The sequence below is a fragment of the Petaurus breviceps genome, unplaced genomic scaffold, assembly GCF_028583685.1.
Source record: "Petaurus breviceps papuanus isolate PSGF00001 unplaced genomic scaffold, PetGlider_PUasm1.0 90977, whole genome shotgun sequence".
NCBI lineage: Eukaryota > Metazoa > Chordata > Mammalia > Diprotodontia > Petauridae > Petaurus > Petaurus breviceps.
The window spans coordinates 8875190-8901713 of record NW_027187391.1 but is presented as its reverse complement, the minus strand read 5'-3'; the positions used below and the strand labels follow the sequence as shown (position 1 = coordinate 8901713).

The 26524-nt window shown below is 38.7% G+C and overlaps 1 protein-coding gene across 4 annotated transcripts in view; it reads right to left on the bottom strand.

The window, feature by feature from the left end:
* Window positions 1-26524, bottom strand: part of MAP7 (microtubule associated protein 7) — a 239671-nt gene that overhangs the window by 52249 nt on the left and 160898 nt on the right. For all 4 annotated transcript variants that reach the window (XM_069077289.1, XM_069077288.1, XM_069077286.1 and 1 more), the window contains 4 exons: window positions 22109-22186; window positions 8981-9144; window positions 8279-8402; window positions 3584-3694 (listed from right to left, as the gene is read on the bottom strand). In XM_069077289.1, the coding sequence (XP_068933390.1) occupies window positions 3584-3694; window positions 8279-8402; window positions 8981-9144; window positions 22109-22186 (477 nt within the window). The remainder of the gene's footprint in view (window positions 1-3583; window positions 3695-8278; window positions 8403-8980; window positions 9145-22108; window positions 22187-26524) is intronic.

Sequence of the window (26524 nt, the reverse complement as noted above, 5' to 3'; positions counted from 1 at the left end):
AAATCTTAAAGCTCTATCTACATGCCTGCTAATATTATTATTATTAATGATTATGTTTCAACATGTCTCTCCTCTGAAAAGCTTGCTGAGCAAGAGACATCAAAGAGGATGAGAAATTAAATGATCCTTACTGTAAACTATTACTTGATCTTCACCTGCCACCAAAACTCTAAATGAGAAACTAAGGATTTCCAGTGGCTAAAAGTGTTTTGTCTACAATGATACCTCCCCCCGACCCCCGAAACTTTAGCAAACCACAATCCCTCTTTAAAGAAGAGTATTTCTCAATTCATTTCCTATCACAATGAAGTTTTATTAAAACACTCTCTTAAAGGTTCAAAGTTTAGAAGAAACTCTAATTTCCTAGGTATCTTTATTTGACTAAGCTAGGCTTTAAGGACCATGCTCTGTAACTAGGCAAGTGGGTGGGCTATCACTTCATCAAGGTTAGGAGATCATTAAAAACCAATCAAGACACACTAGGGTACAGGAATCAGTGGACGCAAGGATAACCATTGCATGAATAAGCAAAGTAAGACTAGGAAATATGAAATTTAGCATGGGTTAAGTTAAGACATGAGGGTGGGCAATGAAGTTGCTCTATGCCACTGGGTCAGTTATAGATACAAGTGATTTAACAATGAGTCCTTACAACATTTCCAGTTATGTGTCCTTGGACTGGGTTGCATCATTCCATTTCAATGAACAGATGAAGTAATATACCAATGCCAATGACTCCTCTTTCACAGACAATAGAAAAAGAGAATTCCTCCCTGTCTGAATTCTTTCCATTTTAGTAGTGAAGTATAACTTCAGAAAACTTTAATGAATTAGTATTAGATTAAATGTATGTCTGCTGAAAGAAAAAAACCACCAAAAACAAAAACCAAAAAACCTCTTAACTTCCTCAGATCCACTGTAAGGGGGTTACCTGGCTTCTTGACATTGGTCCCTACTCTTACCACTAGAACCTTTGTTTAGGTGTCCTGGAGAACTCGAACCTGTCCTTTGGCCTGATCTGACCCATAAGCTTCAGTGAGTGATCATTGTTCTCTTCATAAAAAGGCAGAGAAGAAGGACCTACTAAATTTGATGCCTATTTCTGTCTCGTTTCCTAGATCCATGTCTAGCATTCAGTTTCCTAATTCTGTTTTGCTTATTCAAATATGGTTAATTTTAATTTACTATTTCCTGATCCTTACTGTTAACTCTTACTTGATCTTCACCTGCAACCAAAACCCAAAGTCTTCTCCATAATCTTTCCTCAAAAAGAAATGATTACATTTAGGGGTAGGTCCTCTAAGAAAGGATTCCCATGAAATATATTAGTGGCAGTCATTTAAAATGCAGTATGCTCGCAGAGAGAAAACATGAGTTTCAGTCACTATTCCTTAGTTACCTGTTTGGTCCTAGATAAATCGCTCAACTTCTGTTCTGCCTCAGTTCCCTCATTTGTAAAGCCAGTGGAGGGGGAGGGACTTCATAGGTCCATTCTAGCTTTCAGATTCTATGACTCTTAAATCATCTTATTACGTTCAGTCTTGTATCTTCTATTGCTTGCTGCCTGTATATAGGACTCTCTCTATCCACAATCTGATTTACTGAGATAGGCAGTTTAGCACTGCCACTAAGCAGATGGCTAGAGAAAAAGTTATCCAAGCTCTTGCTCTCCTCTTAACTCCAGCCATAGCACCAGGGAAGGCTGGTGATATATGCTGACATGCTGAACAGATCATCAAGTCCACAGGAAGTAAAGATATATGGTTAAAAAGACAGCTTTCCTCAGCTGTTTTGTTGGACTTGGGGGCTTGTATGCAATTATGAATACTACTTGGAAAAAGGAGTTTGAACTCATGGTCCTTCCCACTAACACAGTTATCCCTTCTACACACATCACAATATTGACATATCACAGGTCAACTTAAGAAATTAAATGGGGATTTTGGGGGAGTTTTATAGAAGCCGTAGATGACACATGAAGGCCAGCAGATGACACAGAAAAATTTGGAAATTCAAAAGTCATAAAATGTATGTATAGCATTATATAATATCAACATATTTTATCTTTTAATAGCATAATAATTCAGACTTCTCTGGTACAAAGGGAGGGCCAAACATTTTAAAGTGAATTTTTTAGATGGTGGGGGGGTCACTTCGTTTCTAATCCCTGTGATGTGAAAAAGATAAATGTATGTGAAATCACTATCATTTAACCATATTGTCTAGATATAGGGGTGGGGAACCTGCAGCATTGAGTCCACATGTGGCCCATCCAAACTTCACAGAAGAAATCCTTTTAATAAAAGGATTTGTTATGTAAAACTTGGACTCAGTCACAAGGCCGCACCCAAGGACCTAGAAGGCCACAATTTCCTCATCCCTGGCTCTAGATCATATACCAAGGATAATCTCTGAAAGTAAATTCAGATAACCTGGAAATAAATAAATGGGGTTTGGGTTAAAAGAGGGCAAGAGGAGCACTTTTTTTTTGTCTGTAGGTTCAAACATTTAAAAGTAATATGTTAACAGCAACTTTCAAAATTTTATAACATTCTAACATTTGACATACATGATATGACAACATACAATACAAAAAGTATAGAAATATACATACACAACTATAGAACAAATACATTTTATACATATACACGAAGACTATAAACATGAAAATTTTCCATTCAGTTTCATAATGAAATTCTCAAAGTAATCAGCTTGTGATGTTTAATTAAAATGATATGTTTTCATATTGCACAGTAAGATAGCTTTAGCATCTTGATATTTCTTATAGCTCAGCTTGTGAAAAGTGAATAGTATATAGTTTATATACTATATACCTTTAAAAGAAGCAGGATTTTTTTTTCCTTCTATGGTCTATATATAGGCAAAATAAGGTTTTCTTTCATAAATAAACTTTAACTGCTAACATCTCATGTACTGTAAATCCTTGGAATGAAAGCAACTCAAAATCTGAATGAAATGCTGCTCATTGGAAGGCCAAGACTGGTTAATTTGTCTGGAGGTTTGCAAAGATGAAGACATTCTGGAAATTAAGGCAAATCTCAAGGCTAAATGAATGGACATTGAAAAGCAAGAACAAGGACACATGACATGCAATAAAGAATGTCAAGAAATAAACTGTAAAATGAAATCTACCAACATGAACCACTTGAAGTGAGGCTTGGAAATTCAAAATCAGGCATTCCCATAGTACAGAAGAACAGCCAAATGACCACATGGCTGGAGCCCAAATAAATGTTCCCAGAAAAGGCCACGTGCATTTTTTTGTGGATAAAGTGGTAGTTTCTGGCGCTGTAAACTCTTTTACTAAAAACTTGACAGGGAGCACCGTTTTCACCGTGTGCTAAATGCAATCATTCAGCCAAGTTCTAAAATGAGAAATGTTCTTCCCGGCAAGGAAAACGTTGCTCGGCGCTTATTGCTTTTTTAAGTTTGGAGGTTTTTCTTCCTATTTAAGAAATGTGGGGAAGGAAAACAACTTCAGATGCTTACTGTAGCTGTAAATATGCAAAAGAGCCATTAGGTAACGAGACAGAATACTTTAAAATTTTCCTTTTGACTGTACCTCTATCTGGAGAATTTAGTAATGTTGCAGATGAAGAGGAGAGCCGCTTGCTAATGACTGGATCAACATGTTTCGAAAGATTCATTGTTGAAACTGACCGCCTGTCTGGATCTAAAACAAATGGAGATAATGCTAATTGACAGCCCACATGCAAGACCCAAGCTTCCTAGCTGGCAGATGGAAGGGAAAGCTAGGTCGGGATGGATTCAGCTCTATTGCTAGATCACTTAAAATAGCACAGTTTTCTCAGTGGATGTTTGATGGGTAACTTAAAGGCTGGGCAGGAAATTCCTTTCTTTGGTAGGACAAACAAAGCCAGTCTTTGGGGCATCAGTTTCTGTGTCAGCGAAACTAACTGGGATATGAGTAGATTAAACTGAAAGGACCATAGGAGCATAAGGATAACACAATGTGCTTATTTCACTCTCCCTGGAAAGAGGGTTAGGATGGAGGAAAATCTCCCCTTGAGGAGGATTAAAGTCATAAGCTAAGCTTATGCAGTATTTAGGATAGCTTCACTGGGAATCATTAAGGTGACCACTATTGTGACCCCCCACCCAAAAGAAAAACACACCCCTGAAACAAAAACAAGAAGTGGGTATTATTCTTCTAGGTAAAGCAGGATAACATATTGCACACAAAGGTATAAAAAGAACCAAAGGTCTGTGTGTGTGTGTGTGTGTGTGTGTGTCCTTCTAACTACTAGATATGTAATTTTCCCAGAACACAAAGGAAGCTAGCAATAGTACATTTGAATGTCCAAAAGAAGAAGCGCTTTCAGGCTATGGAAGGTTTGTGCTAACACAGAATCCAGTTTCTGAAATAAACCTGCTGAGAACCATCACCATCATCATCACACACTGTTGGGAGCAGGCTTACACAGCACGAATGAACTATTTGCCCTCCTCCTTCCAAGAGAGAGAAAGAGTAAAATAAGTGAAATGAGAGCTCTTTGTCTTGATTATCATAACTTGTGGTTGGTCCTAGTCAAGAATATTAGAATAATTCCAAAGGGTAACATGCATAGTCAGAAAGGGATAATAGTGAAAGAAATTGCAAAATTGAGTCTAACATGCCATGAATAGAGAAGAACCCACTCCTGCTCATTGTTACATGGGTTCCAGTACACTGAGGAACACATCAGCTTATACTGAAGAATAAATCATAGAAACCTAAGTATTTACCTATGAGACAAGCATCAATTCTCTTCCTCAATACTGCCAATTACGAGGACTCCACATTATTCTTAATTTTTTTCAGTAGTCTCTTAAAAAATAATACCTAGGATTCTTTTTTACTGAGTTTTATTTTCAAAAATAATTTGGAAATATAATATTAAAATACTACAATATATTATAAATATATAAAATGTTATATTAAATTATATGATTATTATAATTAAATAATATGGTTAAAATAAATATATAAAATATACATTAAACTAATTTGAAAAATCCCATAGGATTTATGAATTTTTCAAGAGTAAACTTTTTACTTGTTATATTAGCAATATATAATATATGTTATATTAGCAATATACCTATCTATAGATACCTTCTTCCATTCTTCTTTGAACAGATGGACCATTATTTCCAAGGTTTGAGATAGTTTGGTGTAATGGGTAAAGAGTTAGCCAGAAAAGCCTAGGTTTAGGTCTTCTAGCAGATATTGGTTATGTGAGCCTGGGCAAATCACTTAACCTCTCATTACTCTAGGAAACTCTCTAATGCTATAATTTATAGAAAAGGTTTTTTGATAGAACAAAATTTGCTCACCTGGGAATTCCCTATACCAATGAAATCACAAGTCCAATCCACATTCCTATCCCTATTTTCAACAGGCTTTATGCTCTAAATATGTTCTCCATAAACATCAGACATGTATGCATGTCTTTTGGTAGCTTTTTTTACAGGGCTAAAAACTTGTAGTTTAGATTTTCTTAGGAAAACCACTTTGATTCTCAAAAGGGCTACTTCTTTTAAATTTTTTATATTGATGAAGTATTTTAGAGAACTCATCTTTGAGAATCTGTCTCTATCCAACTGATTGACCCTTTGGTAGAATTTGGTGGCTTTCCAAGTTACTCTCAAGGCAAGGCCAAAAGAGTTTAAATTGCAACTAGAAAGATTTAGGCTAAAAATAAATCAGAACATCTTGGTCATGAGTAGTGAGATGGTAGAACATAAATAAAGCTTAGAGAATCTTTCTCTTCTTTTTTTTTTTTTCTGAGGAGATTTGAGAAGTGCACTAGGCTATTTTTCTCTCCAGGACAAATTATATTTTAAATCAAACCTTGGGCAGGAACTTTGCCCATGTAGTTCCCAAAATATAGCCTTCTTGTATGTCATCACCTTGTTAAGGCACTAAATAAATGCTTTTTGAAAATTATAGCAAATATAGGTCTAACCCGCAGCAATGTCAGAATCATCTTGAGATTCTAGTCAAACTTCAATTTTTTCTAGACTTTTTTTTTTAACAGTAGCTTCACTGTCTCTGTTCTCAAGGACTACAGATCAATTCCCCCAATTCACTGCCCTGGAAAAAAAAGTAGATTTTTCCAGCAGCCTAAGGGAGCAATGAGCTACATCTCTTGCTTTTAGTGGCAACAATGGTTATGATTTATTAATGTTATGAGTGTGGAAGAAGAGAATTGTGTTTAAGTAGCTTTTTCCCCCTTTTGTCTCCAGAAATCTTTATAATGGTATATTTTTGCAGCACAGGAAAAATCCAGATAAAATCAACAGCGTGTCGATTTTCCTACATGATATGGAAAACTATTTATGGCCACTCCAAGAAAGAAATAATTACAACCCTGAGTATACACTACATCAACTATACCAATACAAGCTTAGTGGGAAGGTATGGAGATGGGGGCAATAGAGAGCCCCCCAAAAGCTTTTATATTGTGAATAACAACCTAGTAAATTGAATTTATGGCCATGTGCTTTTCATATCCTTTTAATAGACTACCAGAGTTGTTCAGGGTCATAAATAGACAAGCTCCTGGGGTACAAAACTTTAAAAACAAATAATTTTATTGCATGTATTCAAGTTTAAAAGAAATGGCAAAGGTGATAGTGAGCAAAAAGACTTAAAATAAATGGAATGCCCTTGAATTTTAGAAGAATGACTTAGTTAATAAACATTATTAATGATTTAAGTCAAAATAATCACTTGTAAAAAAGAATTGAGTGCAGGAAACACATTTATTGCAAAGGATCAAAGGACCATCAATTTACAACTAGACTTAGAGGTCATCTAGTCCAGCACCCTCATTTGACAGTTGATAGAGGTTAAGTGACTTGCCCAAAGCTACACTGAGAGCCAGAATTTGAATTCATGTCATCTGTCTCCAAATCAAGTGTGCTACACCATGTAAGAAGTATGTCCTGGAAAGAATGTGTCATTCCAGGGACATAGCTAGCTCACCTAGTGAACAGGAGACAACCTTTGTCCATATATCACAGAATCATAGATTGAGAGCTGTGTTATCTCAAACTCTTTAAGCCCCCAAGCAATAATGATCACACTTGAGAAGGACTGTGCTATCTACCAGATCTAGTGCTAAGCAGTAGGATATTAAGCATGCATTAGGTCTAAATGATGATGGCTCAGCTAGGGATGAACTGGTCTTAGGTCTGTGGTACTAGCTACAGGTCAGGGAGTCAAGAAATACAATGACAGCTGTACCAGATTTTCTAGCACCACCCAAAGGTCTGAAGTGGTGGTCCAGGCCTGCTAAATCGAGAAAGGTGAATGATGTCTCAACAAAACCACCTAGGGACAGAATGTAAAACAGTGATGTTTCAAGATAAATTAAAAAAAGGGTCATTCGTATCACATAAATGAAAAACAAAGGAAAAAAAAATTAACACACCATATGAAATAAAGGTATGTTGAATTTACAGTACAATGATATTAAAGACTCACTAAGATGATCATGTAGAGGTTTATTTCTTTCTTGATCCCTGTGGCTAATTCCCACATACAATGAGAATTATGCTCAAAACAAAACAAGGAAAAGCCTCTAATATTAAGTATGCACTATTTCTAACTTTAGAAGTAACTTCATTTCCTGGCCTGGTTATTAGTGCTACTGAAATACATTCTCAAGTCAGTGCACAGAGACTCAGCATACAAATAAAATCACTTTGGTCAGAAAAAGAAATTTTTTTTTATGTTTGGTGTCTTTACCAAAAAAAAATATGCAAATTTAATTCATTTATTATTATTGAACCACATATGTCAACTGATTCATTTGCTTAAAGTGTTATCAAGTTGAAATCCATGCCTTACTTTATAAACTGTGCATGGTGCACTGTGGTTAAAAAATTTTGGAACCCTTGAAATCAACAGCCTCACTGACACCTGAAAGGCTGTACCCTTATCTGTCTTCCTATATTCATCACATGTCCCCTTCAAACAGCAGATGTAGCCAAAAAAAATTTTTTTTCATCTAGGTCAATAGCAGGATGAAGCGATTCATTCTTTGATGTTTCTTACTCCTCAATGTTTCTCCTTACTTGGGGGAACTTAGCTCTCTTTGCAAAAACTGAGGTACAGATTGAAAAGGAGGGAGAAAAAGAATCAACATTTCATTCTTGGGATTGCTTGCTATCTGAGGAGCTCCAAGGTACATTCTTAGCCTCCAGAAGAAAAGGAAAAGATATAAGAGCTCTTATCTACCCTTTTTACCTGTGTTGTGAATGCTGGTGCTGGTACTGCCATGGAGGGATCCCCCCCAGGACCACCTGTTCTGTTTCTGTTTTGGTTTCTGGCTCCTCTCAATTGTGCGCCGGACAACAGCCTCATGACGTTCCTTAAATGTGAAAGAGGATTCAGTGGTTAGTTTGACTAAGTCCAACTCAGATGCTTTGGCCTTTTTCTACTAGTAAACCCACTAACTCACCAAGTTCATAGATCCCAACTAAAATAATTTTAGCTCAGGGTTCTTAACTTGGGGGGAGGGACACAAATTGATTTTTTTGACAATGTATTTCAACATAACTGATTTCCTTGGTAAATCTATGCATTTTATTTGATGTCTTTTAAAATGTTATTCTGAGAAGGGGTCTGTAGCTTTCACCAGACTGCCAAAGGAATCAAGGACACAAAAGTCATTAAGAATAACTGATTTAGATGGACTGGTTCATCCTGCCTCTTTGGGACCTCTTCAATATTTCAGCACAAATAACTCTACACTGCAAACTTAATTTCCAGAATATTTGACTTGACAAGGCAAACAGCCCCTTCTCACAAATCAAGCCCACCATATGCAAAACAGATCACCGCTGTGAAACAATTTTACTTTGCATACCAATATTTTCCTGAAAATGCATACATTATAATTTTGTTGCATCTTAGACCAAAAGATGTGAAAAAGACCAGCCTTCTCACCTTATCCTCTTCTAGTCTCTGTCTTCGCTTCTCTTCCACTGCAGCCCGTCGCCGCTCCTCTTTTAACCTCTGCTCTTCTAATTTCTTCTTGCGCTCCTCTAAGTGCTTTTCATAATGTTGCCGAGCTCTCTCTTCTCGTTCTAACCACACAGTTTCTCTTGCAGCTTTAGGGAAAGAAAAGGAGGGGAGGGCAGGATCAGATGGAAGCTAACTGGAGATATTTAGAATTGAGAACCATTTGGGCTACCCATTTTGGGGGATGCAAGTTGCACAACCTTGTAACTAGATGCAAACTTCTTTCTAGCATAGAGTACTGTGACTGCCCCCAACCTACCCTATACCTCACCCACCATCAACTTCTACCAGTTACACTGTTTTGCTGTTGATATTTTTAATTATACTTCAGTACTCTAGTTTTACTTGAAATCTTATCCATGTAGCAGGGTACTCCTTCAAAGACACAGATCACAACCCACCCTTACTTTCCTATCCTGTGCATCTCTCTCCACTATGTCCTCCTGTAATAAAATAGTAATCATATTACACATGCTGTAATGTTTTTATTATTCTATTTAACTTAATAATATTATAACATACAAAGGATGATGGTGAGAACTAACAATACACCTGAGATCATTCTCATACCAGCCTCCATGCACACAAGAGCTGTGTGACCCTGGGTTAGTCACTTAACCTGCTTGCGTCAGTTTCCTCATCTGTAAAATGGAGATAATAGCACCTGCTTCTTAGGGCTGTTTTGAGGATCAAATGAGATATTAATTGTAAACACTTTGCACAGTGCCTGGCATATAACAAGCACTACATAAATGTTAGTTAATATTGTTACTAGTAATGCACTTCTGAAAATCATCAAGGACTCCTGCTATCTTGGCCTCTCCTAAAGGCCTATAAATGGACATATGGTTGTTTTATGTTTTGCAATGAATTTGTACATGCCCCCTGGCATCTGTCCTCATATCTCTATTATACCCACAGAAATACTTTTGGTGTTTACATCCATTAAAAAAAAATCTATTTCTCCCAGATGATAAGTGATGCCTTCCTCTGTGTATTCTCCAGCAAAAAAAAAAAAACCAACACTTAGCATATATAAGAAGTTAAAAGGATTTGAAGGAATTTTGTCAGGCAAGGCAATTAACAAGCAGAGAGTATCTATCCTGTATGTGTCACACTCCATGCAAGGTGCCATAGGTCGAATATAAAGGTGTACCTATTCTCAGGATACTTGAAATCTACTTAGGAAGACAAAACATGAAACATAATCAAGAAGACAAAATATAAAAAGTACAGTACAAAATATAAAAAATACCAGTACAATAAGGCTACACATGTGAAGGTAAATAACAATATGATGAACAAGAAATAATTTTAATGAAATATTGTTCAATAAAAGGGCAGCTAGCTGGCACAGTGAACCAGCCTGTTCAGTGTACCAGGCCTGGAGCGAGGTAGCCTTCTCTTCCTGGGTTCAAACCTGGCCTAGAACACTTACTAGCAGCTGTGTAATTCTGGGCAAGTCACTTAACCCTGTTTGGCTCAGTTCGTCATCTGTCAAATGGTCTGGAGAAGAAAATGGCAGAAATGGTTTTCTGCCAAGAAAACCCCAAATGGGGTCACAGAATCAAAGATGACTGAAAAATGACTGAACAACAAAACTGGTCAATGAATGAATGAATATTTTAGTTTCTGGGTGATAAGCTTTTGTACCTCATTTTGTTTCTATCTCTTTTGTCTCAGCTTTAAGGAAGAAGAGTCTTGAGCATTTCATTTGACTCTGAGGCCTCTTCTAACAAATACACACACATATTTTTCAGTGATTGACTAACAACGAAAACTTCTATGAAAAATACTAAGGATACCTTTTCATATTAAATTCAAATATCACCTCTTAAAACAAAGTTACAGCCCCCTTCTCGAAATGCTTAATATGAAAGACATTTAATGCTCCCAATTATTAAGTGCAGGTTTTGGTTATTGAGTTTGAGGGAGAAAATTTATTCTACTGAAAAATATCTGAATTGATTTTGATCCACTGGAAAGAAAACAAGGTCACAATGAAGACCAACCTAGGCACTCAGAAGTTATTCTGATTTAGTGGAATGTGCCCAGCACTAGGAGAACTGGGTTCTAGTCTGGACCCTGCTACTTCTTAGCTATGGAAAATCAGGTAAGAACCATAAGTCAAGTCACCCACATAACTAAATGTGCAAGCACAAGGCGAAAGAAGCTTGGTTTGACAGCAATTCATGTGAAAAGGTCTCTTGGAGACATTAGCAGGTTGCTGGCTCAACATGAGTTAGTGGCATGCTATGTATGGCCGCCAAAAGAACCAAGGTGATCTCAGGATGCATTCTAAAAGGGAGAGTGGTCAGAGCAAGGGAGATACCAGTCACACTGCACCCTGCCTTGCTTAGGCCACATCTGGAATATCACATTAAGTGCCTAGATTTTTAATTTTACTAAGGATGTTGAGAATATATAGCTGGAATATATCTAGAGAATGGTGACCAGGGTGGTAAAGTGACTAAAATATATATTAAAAATATATAACTATAAGAGGATCAGTTGAGGGAACAAGTTTTACCTTAGAGAAATTCAACGGGCATTTATTGAGTAGTGTGGTACAGAGTCAGGAAGATCTGGGTTCAAATTCTGCCTTGGACATTTCTCAGATGTGAGATCCTGGGTAAGTCTTTAAAACTCTCTGAGCCTCAGTTTCCCGATCTTTAAAATGACAGAATTGCATACAGTGGTTTCTAAGGTCTCTTCCTGCTCAAAATCTATGATCCTACGGAAACAAACTGACCCAGCCTTTGACCAAAAAGAACTCATACTTTATTGGGGGTTGTGGTGGAAGGGGATGGAGAGAATATAGCATTTGTTGTTGTTGCTGAGTTGTTTTATTTTCAGTCACGTGCAATTCTTGGCAAAAAATACTGGACCATTTCTTTCTCTAACTCATTTTATTTTATTTGCTTTTTGTAGGGCAATTGGGGTTAAGTGACTTGCCCAAGGTCACAACACTAGTTTTTGTGTTAAGTGTCTGAGACTGGATTTGAACTCAGGTCCTCCTGACTCCAGGGCCAGTTCTCTATTCACTGCGCCACCTAGCCGCTCCATTCTCTAACTCATTTGACAGATGAGGAAACTGAGACAAAAAAGGTTAAGTGACTTGCCTGGGGTTACAAAGCTAGAGTCCAATTTCGGATTTAAACTCAGGTCCTCCTGACTTCAGGGCTGGTGCTCTATTCACTGTGCCACCTAGCTGCCCCATGCTTGTCTTATATAGCCCTCCTACTATGTTATAAGATCCCTGAAGGCTGGGGCAGTGCCTCACTTATCCGTCTTTGAAGCCTCCTCCCTTTGGCACTATTCAAGCATAGCAGGCTTTTAACAAACACCTGTTAAATTCTAATGACTAAATAATTTCTGCTTATTCCACTTCTAAGATCTTAGGATTCTTTATCTCAGTTTTATTTACTATAGAGGACAGTACATACTCTAAAAAGAGATTAAACCTAATGGCTTAAAAAAAACATTTTATTACAACTTTAAGCTGTAGGCTTCATCTCAATTATTATTCCATCAACACAAGAATAATTTAATTTGGACAAGCCAATGGTTAAGAAAGTGTTTAGATTTTAAAGTGATATGAAATGATTCTTCATTCCTTTCTCCTTCACTTCATTCAATACAATAACATTTCTACTCTTCAAGCATTACTTTCTCCTTGTATAAAAAAAATCAGGAAGGTCATAGCCAGCTTATTTATGACTTAAAGCACGAAAGGCAGATGCTCCACATTTAATTGGGAGGGGGAGACTCCTGAAAATTAGATGTGAAAGTCAAGTCAATGAGCATTTTAATAACTAGAGGATAGTGCAATGCAGTGTATGTTAAAATAATAGACTATGTGGAATAGACTGCAGGAATTCAAGTAAGGAATTTCACTGTGGACTCTGGCGATTTGGGAAGATTCGAGTTGATGCTTGAGCTTGGCCTTAATGAGAGTACAGGATTTGCATTTGATTTCCCAATTCAGAATGCTTTTCAGGCAGGGAACAATATAAATGATAGCACAAAGGTAGGGATAAAGCATGGCACTTGTAGAGATGGTGGGATCACCAGGCAGCCTGCATTTTGGGCAGTGTTCATTTTGGAGAGTATGAGGAAACAAAGATGATGAGGTTGTAAGAAAACAGGTCAAATGGGCATGATTCTGCATAGACTAAGTGCTTCTTAAATGCTCACTGAACTGAACTGGAGGTGATGGCAAGGTGTCCAAATAGTGATATCCTGTAAGTAGTCATGAAGAGTAGACCAACTCTCCAGGCAGTAATTATGCAAGAGATGAGGGGTGGGAGGTAGGGGCACAGATCAGCAGAGGATCAGTCTAGGAGGGCACCTGCAGTTAAGAATGGGAACAGGAATAGGAGTCAGTGGAAGAGGTAGTGAAGGGGCAAATGCAGAAGGAGAAGCCAGAAATGACATTCCAGATTGTCTATAGAGGAAAGATTTTAAAGTATCAACTATATTAAGGCAGTCAAGGAGGTTCTATCCTATACAACGCTCTTTGAGGTTTAGTCTTGGAGAGTGTCTATGCTAAAATTAGAAACAAATAAAAAAACCCCATCTCCTTCATTAAGGATGGTTGGCATGGTATTTTAAGATGAATTGAAGGATAAGGTAGAAAGAACTAGTCATATGAAATAGGTTTACGGTAAATGCATTAAGGCATACCTCAGGGGCTGAGCTCAGGAAAGGTTATTAAGAGGACCTTTCTGTTTGCAAAGGAGTACAAACATACTAGGCCACTGAAAGCAAAACAATTAGACTTTTGTTCCATGATCTGCCTGTGCTTCTTCTAATATTGCTAGTCAAAACCCTCTAACAACTAAACACTGGTCATAAAAATGAAATTTGTCTCTTATTTTGCTTTCCTGGGGTTTCATAAATATCTTACTGAGTTCTAAATGGACATTAAAAGACCCAACAATGGTTAGTATGACTGATGATATATGGCTATCAAATTGATCCCAGCCCACTATGGTTACACTAAGTGGCAGTCCTTGTATTCTGGTTCCATTGATCACAGTTACTACCAAGAAAACAATTTATGGACAGTTGGCCAGATGAACCTTCTGATGTTTTTTTTCTTGTCAAAGTTACTGAAGGTCACCTTTATGTGTTTTGGCCTCAGCTTAAATCAAACTGGAATCTCATGTGATTTCAGATATGCTGCCCTTTAAAAAATAGTTAAGGACTGTATAAAGAGTTTTTAACCTGGGGCTTAGATTGCAGGGACAGGGTGAGAGGTTGGTGGGAGGAAATGAACTTAAGATGGGGAAAAAAATTAAATCTTCATTTTAATATATAATCGGTTTCCTTTGCAATCCTATATATTTTTATGTCTTTAAAAACATTCTTAGAGGGGGTTCACAGGGTTTACCAGAATGCTAATTGAATTTATGACATACAGAAAAAGAGTAAGAATTTCTGCTAAAAGGGGTAGAGGAAGAAACTGGAGGATAAAGATTACAGTATATTTATCTAATTAGAATAAAGATGAAAGAAGGAAGTGATGAACTTTTCCCCTCAAATTCTGCAATGACCATCGAGAAACCAAGGAACAAAAATTCTCTGGAACAACTCTGTTGTTCAAAGCTGCTTAACTTATTTTCTTAACATACTCTGCTAATCAAACCGATTAGCTGACCTTTAATTCAAGTTAACCTTTTTAAACCTTAATAGTTAATCTATATAACCTAGACAATTGAATCCTCTCCTTGAAACACATGGAAAATAGAAAATCTGTTTTCAAAAATGATTAGCATAATATACATGGTATATGCATTCATTATTATGGAATGAAGAAAAGCAAACAAATTATTTCTCATTAGAATAAAATGATTAGGGGGGCGGAGCCAAGATGGCGGAGTAGAAGCACGACCCTCCCGCAGCTCCGGCTTCCACCCTCCCCAATCCATGTAAAAAGGGGACTCTAAACAAACTTTGGAGCTGCATAACCCACAAAATGACACAGAGAAGCTAACCTCCCTCTGAAAACAGCCCGGCAGGCCGGCAGGAATCGGCCAGCACAGTGCTCTGGGAGCCCAGCCCAGCCCCACGCCGAGGCTTTAGCCCCATGGCGGGCCTGACCAGCCGCCAGCCAGAGGGACTCCAGATCAGCAGCAGCTGTGGCCGTTTCCAGATTTATCAACACATAGATGTGAAGGACAAGGTGAGAGGCCAGTGCATTCTGGACTTTGGGACCCAGTAAGTGGGAGTGCATGGCTTTTACCCCCGGGGCGAGAAACGGCTGAGACGCTGGCACAGCCTGCCAGCGCCACTTGGCGGCTTCAGCTCCTGGCCTGCAGAGTGTAGGGGGACCAAGCACCAGTCTGAGGGGTCATCGCTCTTGCTTTAACCTGCTTGGATCTGGATTGCAGTATAGGGTGGAGGTCCTGGGGTGTGTGTCCAGCTTGCCAGAGTGTGTGGAGACCTCAGAGAGGGCACCCATCTAATACCTCCTGCAGCTGAGAAAACCCCAGCGTTTGGGACGAAAACTCCCCTGTCTGGTGGCAGAGTCCTACTGTGGCAAAAAGCCCAAAAGTCAAATCATTGAGTGGCAAAATGAGCAGGCAAAGGAAACAAAGCAGACAGAAGATTCCAACATTACACTCCTATTTTGGGGATAAGAAGGAGCAAGGCATGGAACAGGAGGAAATCAGTGAAGTCAGAACTCCTGCACCAAAAGCTTCAAAGGAAAATACAAGCTGGTTACAGGCCATAGAGGACCTTAAGAAGCAGATAAGAGAAGTGGAGGAAAAATTGGGAAGAGAAATGAGAACAATGCAAGAAAATTATGAAATGAGAGTCAACAGCCTGACTGAAGAAAATAATACCTTAAAAAACAGACTGACTCAAATGGCAAGGGAGGCTCAGAAAGGCAATGAGGAGAAGAATGCCTTAAAAAGTCGAATTTGCCAGATGGAAAAAGAATCTCAAAAGCTCACTGAGGAGAATCATTGCTTCAGAATTAGATTGGAGCAAATGGAAGCTAATGACTTTATGAGAAATCAAGATGCTGTCAAACAGATCCAAACAAATGAAAGAATAGAAGGCAATGTGAAATATCTCATGGGAAAAACCATTGACCTGGAAAATAGATCCAGGAGAGATAATTTAAAAATTATTGGACTGCCTGAGAGCCATGACCAAAGTAAGAGCCTGGAAAGCATCTTCCAGGAAGTTCTCAAAGAAAACTGCCCTGATGTTTTAGAACGAGAGGGCAAAATAGAGGTTGAAAGAATCCACCGATCACCTCCTGAAAAAGATCCCAAAAAGAAAACTCCTAGGAATATTATAGCCAGGTTCTGGAATTCCCAGATTAAGGAGAGAATATTACAAGCAGCCAGCAAGAAACAATTTGAATATTGTGGAAACACAATCAGGATAACCCAGGATCTGGCAGCTTCTACACTGAGGGATCGAAGGGCCTGGAATGTGATATTCCGGAGGTCAAGGGAGCTAGGATTAAAACCAAGAGTCACCTACCCAGCAAAACTGAGTATCCTGTTTCAGGGGAAAATATGGTCATTCAGTGGAATACAGGATTTTCAAGCATTCTTGCTGAAAAAACCAGAGCTGAATAGAAAATTTGACATTCAGATACAAGAAGCAAGAGAAGCATGAGAAGGTAAACAGGGAAAAGAAATCATAAGGAACTTATCAAAGTTGAACTATATTTTTTTTTTTTAAGCAATTGGGGTTGAGTGGCTTGCTCAGGGTTGCACGGCCGGTTGTTGTTTCTGGGTGTGGTGCTGGGTGTCTGGGCCCGGATTTGATCCGGGTCGTCCCGGCACTGAGGCCGGTGCTCTTGCTTGCTGAGCCACTTGGCCAAAGTTGAACTATTAACATTCCTACATGGAAAAACAATAATTGTAACTTATGAAACTTTTCTCAGTAGTTGAAGGGATTAGAAATATATATATATTATATATATATATATATATATATGTCTTTATATGAGGGTATGCAGGCATATGAATACATATGTGAATGTGTGTATATATGTTTACAGGTATACATAGATAGAGGGCATAGGACCAATTTAACAGGAAGGGATGATACTTAAAAGGTGAAATTAAGAGGTGAGGGGGATATAATGAGAGGAGATGGGGAGAGACAGAGTGGGGCAACTATCTCATACAGAAGAGGCAAGGGAAAATGGTTACAATGGAGGGGAAGAATAGGAAGGCAAAAGGGAATGGGTCAACCTTATTCCTATTGAATCTGGCTTGAGGAGGGAGGGAAATACACACTAAATAGGGGATCTCACCCTCCAGGAGAATAGGGGGGGAGGGGATGTGAGAGGGGATGATGGAAGGGAGGGCGGGCTGGGGGGGAGGGAAGTTGGAAGCACCCACTTTTGAAAAGGGACAGGATCAAAGTAGAGAATAGAACAAGTGGGATGTGGGATAGGAGGGAGGGAAATATAGTCAGTCTTTTACAATATATCTGCTATGTTATTGTTTTGCATTAGCCACACATGTACAACCTATACTGAACTGCTTATCTTCCCAGTAAGGGTGGGTGATAAGGGAGGAAGGGAATGAATCTGGAATTCAAAGTTTTAAAATCAAATGTTTAAATATATATATACTATTATCAATATTGGTTTACATGTAATTGGGAAATATAGAGATCCACCATGCCCTACTGGAAAAGTTGAAATGGGTATGGGAGAAAATATGGGAGAGAGCAGATCAGAGGTGGGGATATCCTGTGGGACTGCTGTTTTGGGGGGATGGGTGGGGGAAAAACGGGGAGAAAATTTGTAACTCAAAATCTGGCGGAAACGAACGATGTAAATCAGAAGTTAATAAAGCATTTAAAAAAATTAAAAAAAAAGAATAAAATGATTAAATAAAATTTTAAAAATAATAAAATGGTTAATCTCAATAATTTAAAGAAAGGTGTTTTGGTTTTGAAAACCAAAAAATTAAGTAATGTCCAATTATGGAGAAAACATATATGGTACACTAGTGTACTACAAAGATGAAACTCGCTTTCCTGGCATAATATTATAGTGTAGGGAATGTCCTGAATTGTTGAAAGACCTAAGAATACTTTGGGGCTCTTAAAAAAATGACTTTTTCAATTCTTCTTTATGTCAGACTCCCATATGCAATGATGGTTATGTTGAATGACCTTGTGATTTTGTGGATATAGGGCATTTTCAGATAAGAAGCCTCCATAAATATATAAAGATATATATATGTGATATGTATAATAATATATATAATATTATATATAAATATATAAAGATAAGGAGACTCCATAAATAGATAAAGAAATAGAAATAGATGGGGATACCTTTTCAGCAGCTTAGCCTTAGGGAGTTGCCCAGAGGATCTTTACTTGGGTTTTCCTTCAGTGGATATATATATATATATATATATGCCTGGTAATTTCCAAAAGTTATATAATAGCATTAGACCTGTACTACTCAGACCAGACTATTATACTCCTTGGATAGGTCTGAATTTTAGACTGAAAATAGTTTTAGGATTAACTCTCAAACCTGTGTTAAAGATGAGGACCATTATAGCCTGTGCAATGCAACACAGAAACTAATTTGATCCAACTGCTCAAGTCAGAGTCTTCCCCCTTCCCAAATAAGCTTGACTTTCTCTCCCCAATGCTGCCACTTAGCTCTGCTTTTTTTCCTAAGTGAATTCCTGAGCCATACTACAGCAGCAGCAGTCTGGGGTGAGATTTATAAGAGGAAGGATCTCAGACTTATATTAGGGCTAGGAGAGAGAAGTAGAAAATAGAAATAGTACCAGTACCAACTCAGCAGCTTGAACCTCTCCCACCAGGAGCAAGGGGAAAATAGCTCTCAGATATATGCAGGTTAATAACAGCGCAGGAAACCTACACATAGACAATGAAGAGCTTACTGTTTCTTCACTTTGAGCAATTCACTGGGTTCTGCACTTACAAAACCCTCTGGAGTAAAAGAAATGTCCAGTTGTGGTCATAATGGAAACGGGATAGAATGGGGTTGCTTGGAGTAGAAACTGCTGATCTCTGGTGATACAAAACAAAATATGAAGAGTGTTTATGGATATTTGATAAGCAGCCTGGTGCTACATAACACTAGATTTTGGAAATTGAGGTTTTCATAGAAGCACCGCCTTCTGAAGTTTGAGGTTATAAGTGCCATGCTCCCAGACTGAAACATTTACTAGAGTTAAGGCACAATACAGTGGCTTCAGGAAATGTCATCTTCGGGAAAGATTTTAGTGACCTAAGTAAGCCTCGGTTTATGAGGCACCTAGACACCTAGAACCACTTAGTTATGTTGACCAGTCCTTTTATCTTCCCAAGGTAGATAGACTATCTTATGTTGGAGACCTTGTATAAATGAACATTAAGGTAAGGCACTTTCTTTAAGAAGGAGCTGGCATAGAATCCTTGATCACATTTTCTGGAAGACAAAAGAATAAGAGGAAAGAAAGCAAAAAGCCTCCCATTTACTCTTTGGGAGAAAAGGTGTTCAATGCATACTCAGATCTTTCTGCCCAGCTGTGTCATTCACTGCTCAGGCTGGCAAATACCGAGCATGTTGCAGACTAGGCTGTCATGCACATGGTCAGAGGGCAAAGTCCTCCTGGGGAGTCCATTCCATGGTCCATCTCTTTTGGCATCGGGGTAAGGATAATGTTCCTTCTAACATTTTTTAATGTGTGACGTTAACCTTGAATAACAATACAGAACAACAACAAAATATGGTTTTTTTCCCCCGAAATCTGACTAGTATTGGTCCATGATATCTATCTTTGAATATAGATGTCTGTCACGTATAAGCCCTATATAATGTGCTACATTGCAATTGCCTTGGGAAGGGGGGAGGAGAAGTATCAGGATTAATTATGCAATGCAATAACTGTATGCAACCTCACAACTTTGTGCATGTTTAAAAAAAATCTAAAAGTGTTTCCATATAAATGCTGGCTATTCCTATTATTTCCCACTGGTTCTGTTTGATATAAAAAATTTACAGATTATCTAGAATCACAGAATCTTAGCATTAGAAAGGATCTGTCACCTAAATGTATGAGGGTCTTTCTAAACGATCTTTGAGAGGTTCTTATCCAGTCTCTATTCGAATACCACCTCTGATGGGGAATTCACCTGCCTGTTTTTCAGACAGCTCTTAATTGTGAGGTTTTTCAGTACTGAGCTAAAGTTTACCCTGCTCATTGTAACTTTTGTGCACTGGTTCTGACTCCTTACTTTGGTATAAAAAAGAATATATTTAACCCATCTTTTTTTTTTTTTGCGGATGCTCTTCAAATGTTTTTAGACAGCTATTGTGCTGATTTGCCTCTCCCCAGCCTCCTTCTCCCTCTTCTCCGCCCCCCGCCCCAAATGGTTATCTAGGTTGCCTCCAATTGCTCCTCCCCTCACCATCCTGGTTATAGTAATCTGATTTCTTTTTTTTAGCTTATCAACGTTCTCTTCAAATACAGCACCCAGAAACAAGCACAACATTCTAGGATACTGTCTGACCAGCGCAGAGTACAGTGGGACCATTACCTCCCTTGCTTCTGGTTGCTATACTCCTTATATGGATACAATCCTCCTCAATATGTATGTATGTATGTATGCATGCGTGTGTTTGTATGTCTATTATATAACACACATGTATATGTATGCACATAAATCTATATGTAAACATACATACATTTTACATATGTACACATACATGTCACTTTAGAGTCACACAGAGCTCTGATGAAAAAAACATAGTGTAATGGAAATGCAAATTTAAAGATCTTCCCTGCCCTTAGGCCCTTTGATCAGCTTAAGAGACTCTGAGAACCTTCCTTGATTTGAAAATATACTTTGCCTCCTAATAGGCTGAATGTGGTCACATGGAGCCTGTGGCAGGAGGCTTGGTTTTCAGGAATGCCCACACCTTGATGCTTGCTGTGTGATTGGGCAGTGGGTCTAGAAGGTGGTTGCATTCTCTGACCCAGGAGAAGGCTATATTATCCCTGATGTGAGGCTTTGCTTTGGGGCTCACTTTGAGAAGTGTTCTGTGATTTGATCAAATGAGACTCTGGGAAGCTGTTGTTGAGAGCCCCCCGGGCTTTGAAAAACCCAGATGTTGATTTGGTATGGATGTAATGGTTGGACAGTTTGGAAACCTGTCTACTTGATCTGTTTCTCTGTCTTGATAATTCTGTCTGTATACTCTGAAGTTCGGGGTGCTGACCTTTTTCCCCTGAACTAGGTAAACGATACATATTTGACTGATTAAAGTAAGCTTGTTAACCCATTTTGAGTTGCTTTCCTTTAACAAAGCAGATCTAAGAACCTGTGTTGGCACCCTGGGGTGCTTGCTGATACACATAGTAAGAGGGGAAACGGTGTATTTCTGTGATAGCCTAAATCACCACTTCCCGTCCAGCATTTATTTATGTCAGTTCATCATTTGAGTATTATATCCATGATGTTTCATATAACATTGACAACAAAGTCATGCTCGCAGTCACAGAGGAATCCAGATTCTTCTTTGCAACATGACTTATGTGAAAATATGTTTAATGTGAATGTATATGTAGAGCCTATATTAGATTTCATGCCATCTTGGGGAGGGGGAGAAAATTTGGAACTCAAAAGCTTGTGGAAATGAATGTTGTAAACTAAAGATAAATAAACTGGGAGGGGGGAAAGCAAAACAAAAAAAAAACCCAGAGGAATCCAGAGTCATGGTAAATATGGTGAAATCCATCTTCTCAAGGTTAGCTCTTGATGGTACAGTATTATATTAAGGTTAAGTGATATAAACTTGTCTCCTAAGTTGAATTCTCCTCTTCCTACAGGTTAAAAGGTAACTCACTTTGACATTATTATTATTAATACAAAGAGTTAGCATTTATATGACTCTTAAAAGTTTGCAAAGCATTTTTCAAATATTATCTCATTTGATCTTCACAAAAACCCTGAAAGGCAGGCTGAGAAGCGTTAAATGACTTGCCCACAGTCCTAAAACCATCCAAATTCAATGATCAAATACTGATTCTGTGATACCTAGTTGCTTTTCTCGTTCCTCTCTTCGTTCTCGTGCCAGCCGTTGTCGGTCATCAACTCTTAGTACAGGTGGAGGGTCTGAAAAATAGGATAAATATGAATAAAATTAGGGCGGGAGAAAAAGATTTCAGGGGATAATTTAGTTATGTTTTTAAGACATTATAACCATCATAGTAAATGGAAATATCAGTGTACTTTGAACACAACTAACACTTTCTTTGCAAATTAAAGCATTTTTTTTTACAGTTTAACAGTGTTATTGTTCTGTCATTTCAGTCATGTCCAACTCTTCATGACCCCTTTAAGGTTTTCTTGGCAAGGATACTGGTGTGGTTTGCCATTTCCTTCTCCAGCTCATTTTACAGATGAGGAAAGTGAGGCAAACAATGTCAAGTGATTTGGCCAGGGCCACTCAGCTAGTATGTGTCTGAAGTCATATTTGAACTCAGGTCCTCCTGACTCCAGGCCTGGCACTCTATCCACCATGGCACCTAGATACCTAGGTTAACAGTAGGAAACTAATAATAATAGCTAATAATAGTTAACATTTATATAGCACTTTCTATGTGCCAGGTACCATGCTAAGCTCTTTGTTCTCATTTGAGCCTCACAACACCCCTGGGAGGTAGGTATCTATTATTATCACCCCCATTTTACAGATGAGGAAACTGAGCCAGACATAGGTTAAATGATTTGCCCAGGGTCAAACAGCTAGTATATGCCTGAGGCCACAATGAACTCAGGTCTTCCTAATTCCAGGCCCAGTACTCTACTGTAACACCTAGCTGTCCTAACAAAACACAGTGGAATTCAATTTTTAAAAATCGAGGTAACTCATCAAGGCATTTCATATCATCATATATACTTAAAGGGGGCAGAAAAATGAGAAAGGCAGATTTTATCTTTCTTTGAAAGAGAGGTGAATCAAAGCATAAAGTGGGAAAGGTCATGGCAGAACATTATTAACCTATTATGGATCTATCAGTCATGAATATATCTTTAACCTTTTCTTGAAGCTACTGAATTGTGCACTATTGAAGCTAAACAGGATCTGGGAGGGGGTATAATCCAACTCCACTTTACATGTGAGAAACTGAGGCCCTATGAAGTCAAATGATTTGCCAAAGGTCACCTAGCTGGCCTTCAGAGGCCATCTAAGACAACATCTCCATTTTATAGATGGAAAAGTTGAGGCCCCAGGAGGTTAGGTAATTTGCTCAAGGTCACATGGGGGTGTTATTTAAAATACCCGGCTCTTCTGATTCTAGAGCAGGTGCTCTTTCCATAGTACCACACTTACTCTCATGTCCTAGGCTTTTGACTCGACTCTGTCACAGGTCATTACCTCAAAGACTTTAGTCTTATCACTGGAACCTTAATTTCCTCCTCATGAAAAGAAGGGATTAGCCTAAATCATCTCTGAGCTCCAATAGTCTATGCTCCAGTTTTTAGTTACTTTATTCTCTATCAGGCATTTTGTTTTCATGAGGCATTTAATGAATGCATGGGAAAGTGAGTACCTTGTGGGACACTATTATATGAAAGCTTGGTTAAAGCATCACATTATTCCCCAAATGCCAAGTTTATCTTTATATTCACTATAGCAACAGATGCTTATTTTATACGGTGTTTTAGAATTACAAATTACTTTTGGATATATTATCTCTTTTGATTCTCAGAATGAGGTTTCAATGATTTGCACATGTTCATGCAAACAGGAAGTGGTGGGATTTCTGAGGGCAAATTGGAGGCCTGGTAGTTATTAAGGGAGGGGCAGCTAAGTGGCACAGTGGACAGATACAATGTCAAGCCTGGAGTAAAAAAGACTCATCTTAATGAGTTCAAATCTGGCCTCAGAAACTTTCTAGCTGTGTGACCCTGGGTGAGTCACTTCACCCTGTTTGCCTTGGTCTCCTCATTTGTTAAATGAACTGGAAAAGGAAATGACAAAATATTCTAATAGCTTTGCCAAAAAAGCCCCAAATGGTGTAATGAAGAGTAGGGTATGACTAAAAACAACTGAACAACTAAAGTTATTAAGGGAAACTATGGGTGTGTGGAGGTGGGAGGAGAGGTGCTGTTCCTTAACCTCATATAATGGTAATTTGAAGATCTTCTTTGCTTTGAAAATAAACTCTTGCCCCTAATAGGCTGAATGTAGTCACACGGAACTTGTGTCGAGAGGAGTTTGTTGAAGGGTGGAGCAGAGCCCACAGGAAGCTGGGAGTCAGGGACAGAGAGATAGTGGGAGAGAGAGGATACTCAGGGAAGGAGATAGGTTTGTGAGTAAATATTGCTCTTATATTAGCTTGTGGGAAGGCTAAAGGATGGTGTGGCTCTCTGCTATGTTGTGGTACAATAACTTCTATGTTGCTATGACGGATTCAGTTTCCTGGTGTTGGGATTTGGTTTTGTGGTATCTGAATAAATGTTTTGGTTCTGTCCTATAAATGGAGAGTCTGCTATATTTTGTTATTGAGCACCATGTGGAAATACTTATAGTCATGGTCAGTATATTTATAGTGACCATAGGCATTGTAAATATTGCACTGGCACTACACCTCAGAAGTTCAGGTCAGAGGTAAATCTCGTCTTTCTACAACACATCAGTGCAATGATAATGACTGTGAGTATGCTAATTCTTTCAATTCAATAAATTCAATAAACTTTTATTTAGTACCTACATGTCAGACACTGTACAAAGTGCTGGGGATACAAAAAGGGGCAAAAGACACTCGCTGCCTTCAAGGAGTTTACAATTTTAAGGGGAAGACAACAAGTAAACACACATGTGTGTGTGTGTGTGTGTGTGTGTGTGTGTGTGTGTGTGTATAAAGTAAGCTACATATAGGATAAATAGGATTGAGAAAAGGTCATCGAGACCTTGAGAGTGAGGAGACCAAGTAGCAGTACCTATTATAGACTGTCTTTCCAAGGAGCTTAGTTACAAAGGACAGAAGAGATACAGGTTAACAGCAGGGATGGAAGGATCAGGTGAGGTTTTTTTCAGGAAGGGGGAGACATGGGCATATTTGTAGGCAGTACCTGAGCCATTAGAGAGTGAAAGATTGAAAATAAGTGAAAAAGTGGGGATGATAGAGGAGGCGATACATTCTGTAAACTATAAGGCAGGATTCTCAGTCGAGATAGTGGGGACCACAGATCTGAGAACGAACGAAAGAATTTGAAAGAGTTGCTGCAGAGAGTAGGACAGTGAGTTGATAAGGGAAGTAGAGTAGCATTGCCTGGCAGCAGTGAGGGCCCAGTTGTAATGTAAATAGGTAGTGAACCCAGTAAGAATGGTTGTGTGATTTTCTCCACCTTCCTTCAGCAGCACGTGTAGGAGTGAAGGCCACGATAGTGGAAAAGATCCAAGACTGAGGCTTGGTTGGGCATAACTGGCCTAAGAGCAGGACAGTGTAAAGTTGAATTGATTCACCAAGGAATCAAGATGGGGAGAAGAGGAGAGAGCAGTACAGGGGAGATGGTCTGGTTGAGAAATGAGGGGTCAATGGATTGAAAGTCATGGTGCTGATGAAGAAGTAGTGTTGTGGAAGGCAAGGCAGAGGGAGAGGTGAAAAGCCAATTGACTATAGTTGGATAAGGGAATTTCAGAATTCTTGAACATGGAGGTGGTGAACTTGTGGGTGACAGCAAGGTTGAGGATATGCCCATCTGTGTATGACTGAGATGGTGTTGAGGAGTGGCTCCTTGTCTCCCTCCCTCCATCCATCCTTCTTTCTTCCTTCCTTTTTTCTCTCCTTCCTTCCTTCACTTGGACCACACATAATACTTTGTTTTACACTCCTCTAATGTAATTTAATTAAATATAATACAGAATATTGCATAACTGTGTTAGTGTCTTATCTCCCCACTGAACTGTAAGTTACAGTCTAGTAACATGCTCTATGCATGGTGTGCTCCTGACCAATCCCTGTCCCTAGTGTTCACAGGCTTCTCTTTCCCTATGCCCACCCAGACTAGAACAAGAACTAATTGTGATTCCCTGCCCCCACCCCTTTGATTTCCTAATCAGGTTTTAGTTTAGTTATGTTTTCTAGAATTGTAGGAGGCAGTAGTTCTTCCTGCCATTTCTACACCCTGGCTCTGCCTCCCCACTAATCTCTCTCTCTCTTTTTTTTTTGCTTTTGGAGGGCAATTGGGGTTAAGTGACTTGCCCAAGGTCACACAGCTATTTTTTTTTTTATTAAGTGTCTGAGGCCGGATCCAAACCCAGGTCCTCCTGACTCCACGTCCAATGCTCTATTCACTGCACCACCTAGCCGCCCCCTCCAATAATCTCCTAAATGCCAAATCCAGTGGCCTTTTCTCAGGTCTCATTCTTCAACTGAATGAAAATGGAGGAAGTCACAACTATGCTAAGTTATATTATAAATTCACATCCAACTTCAAATG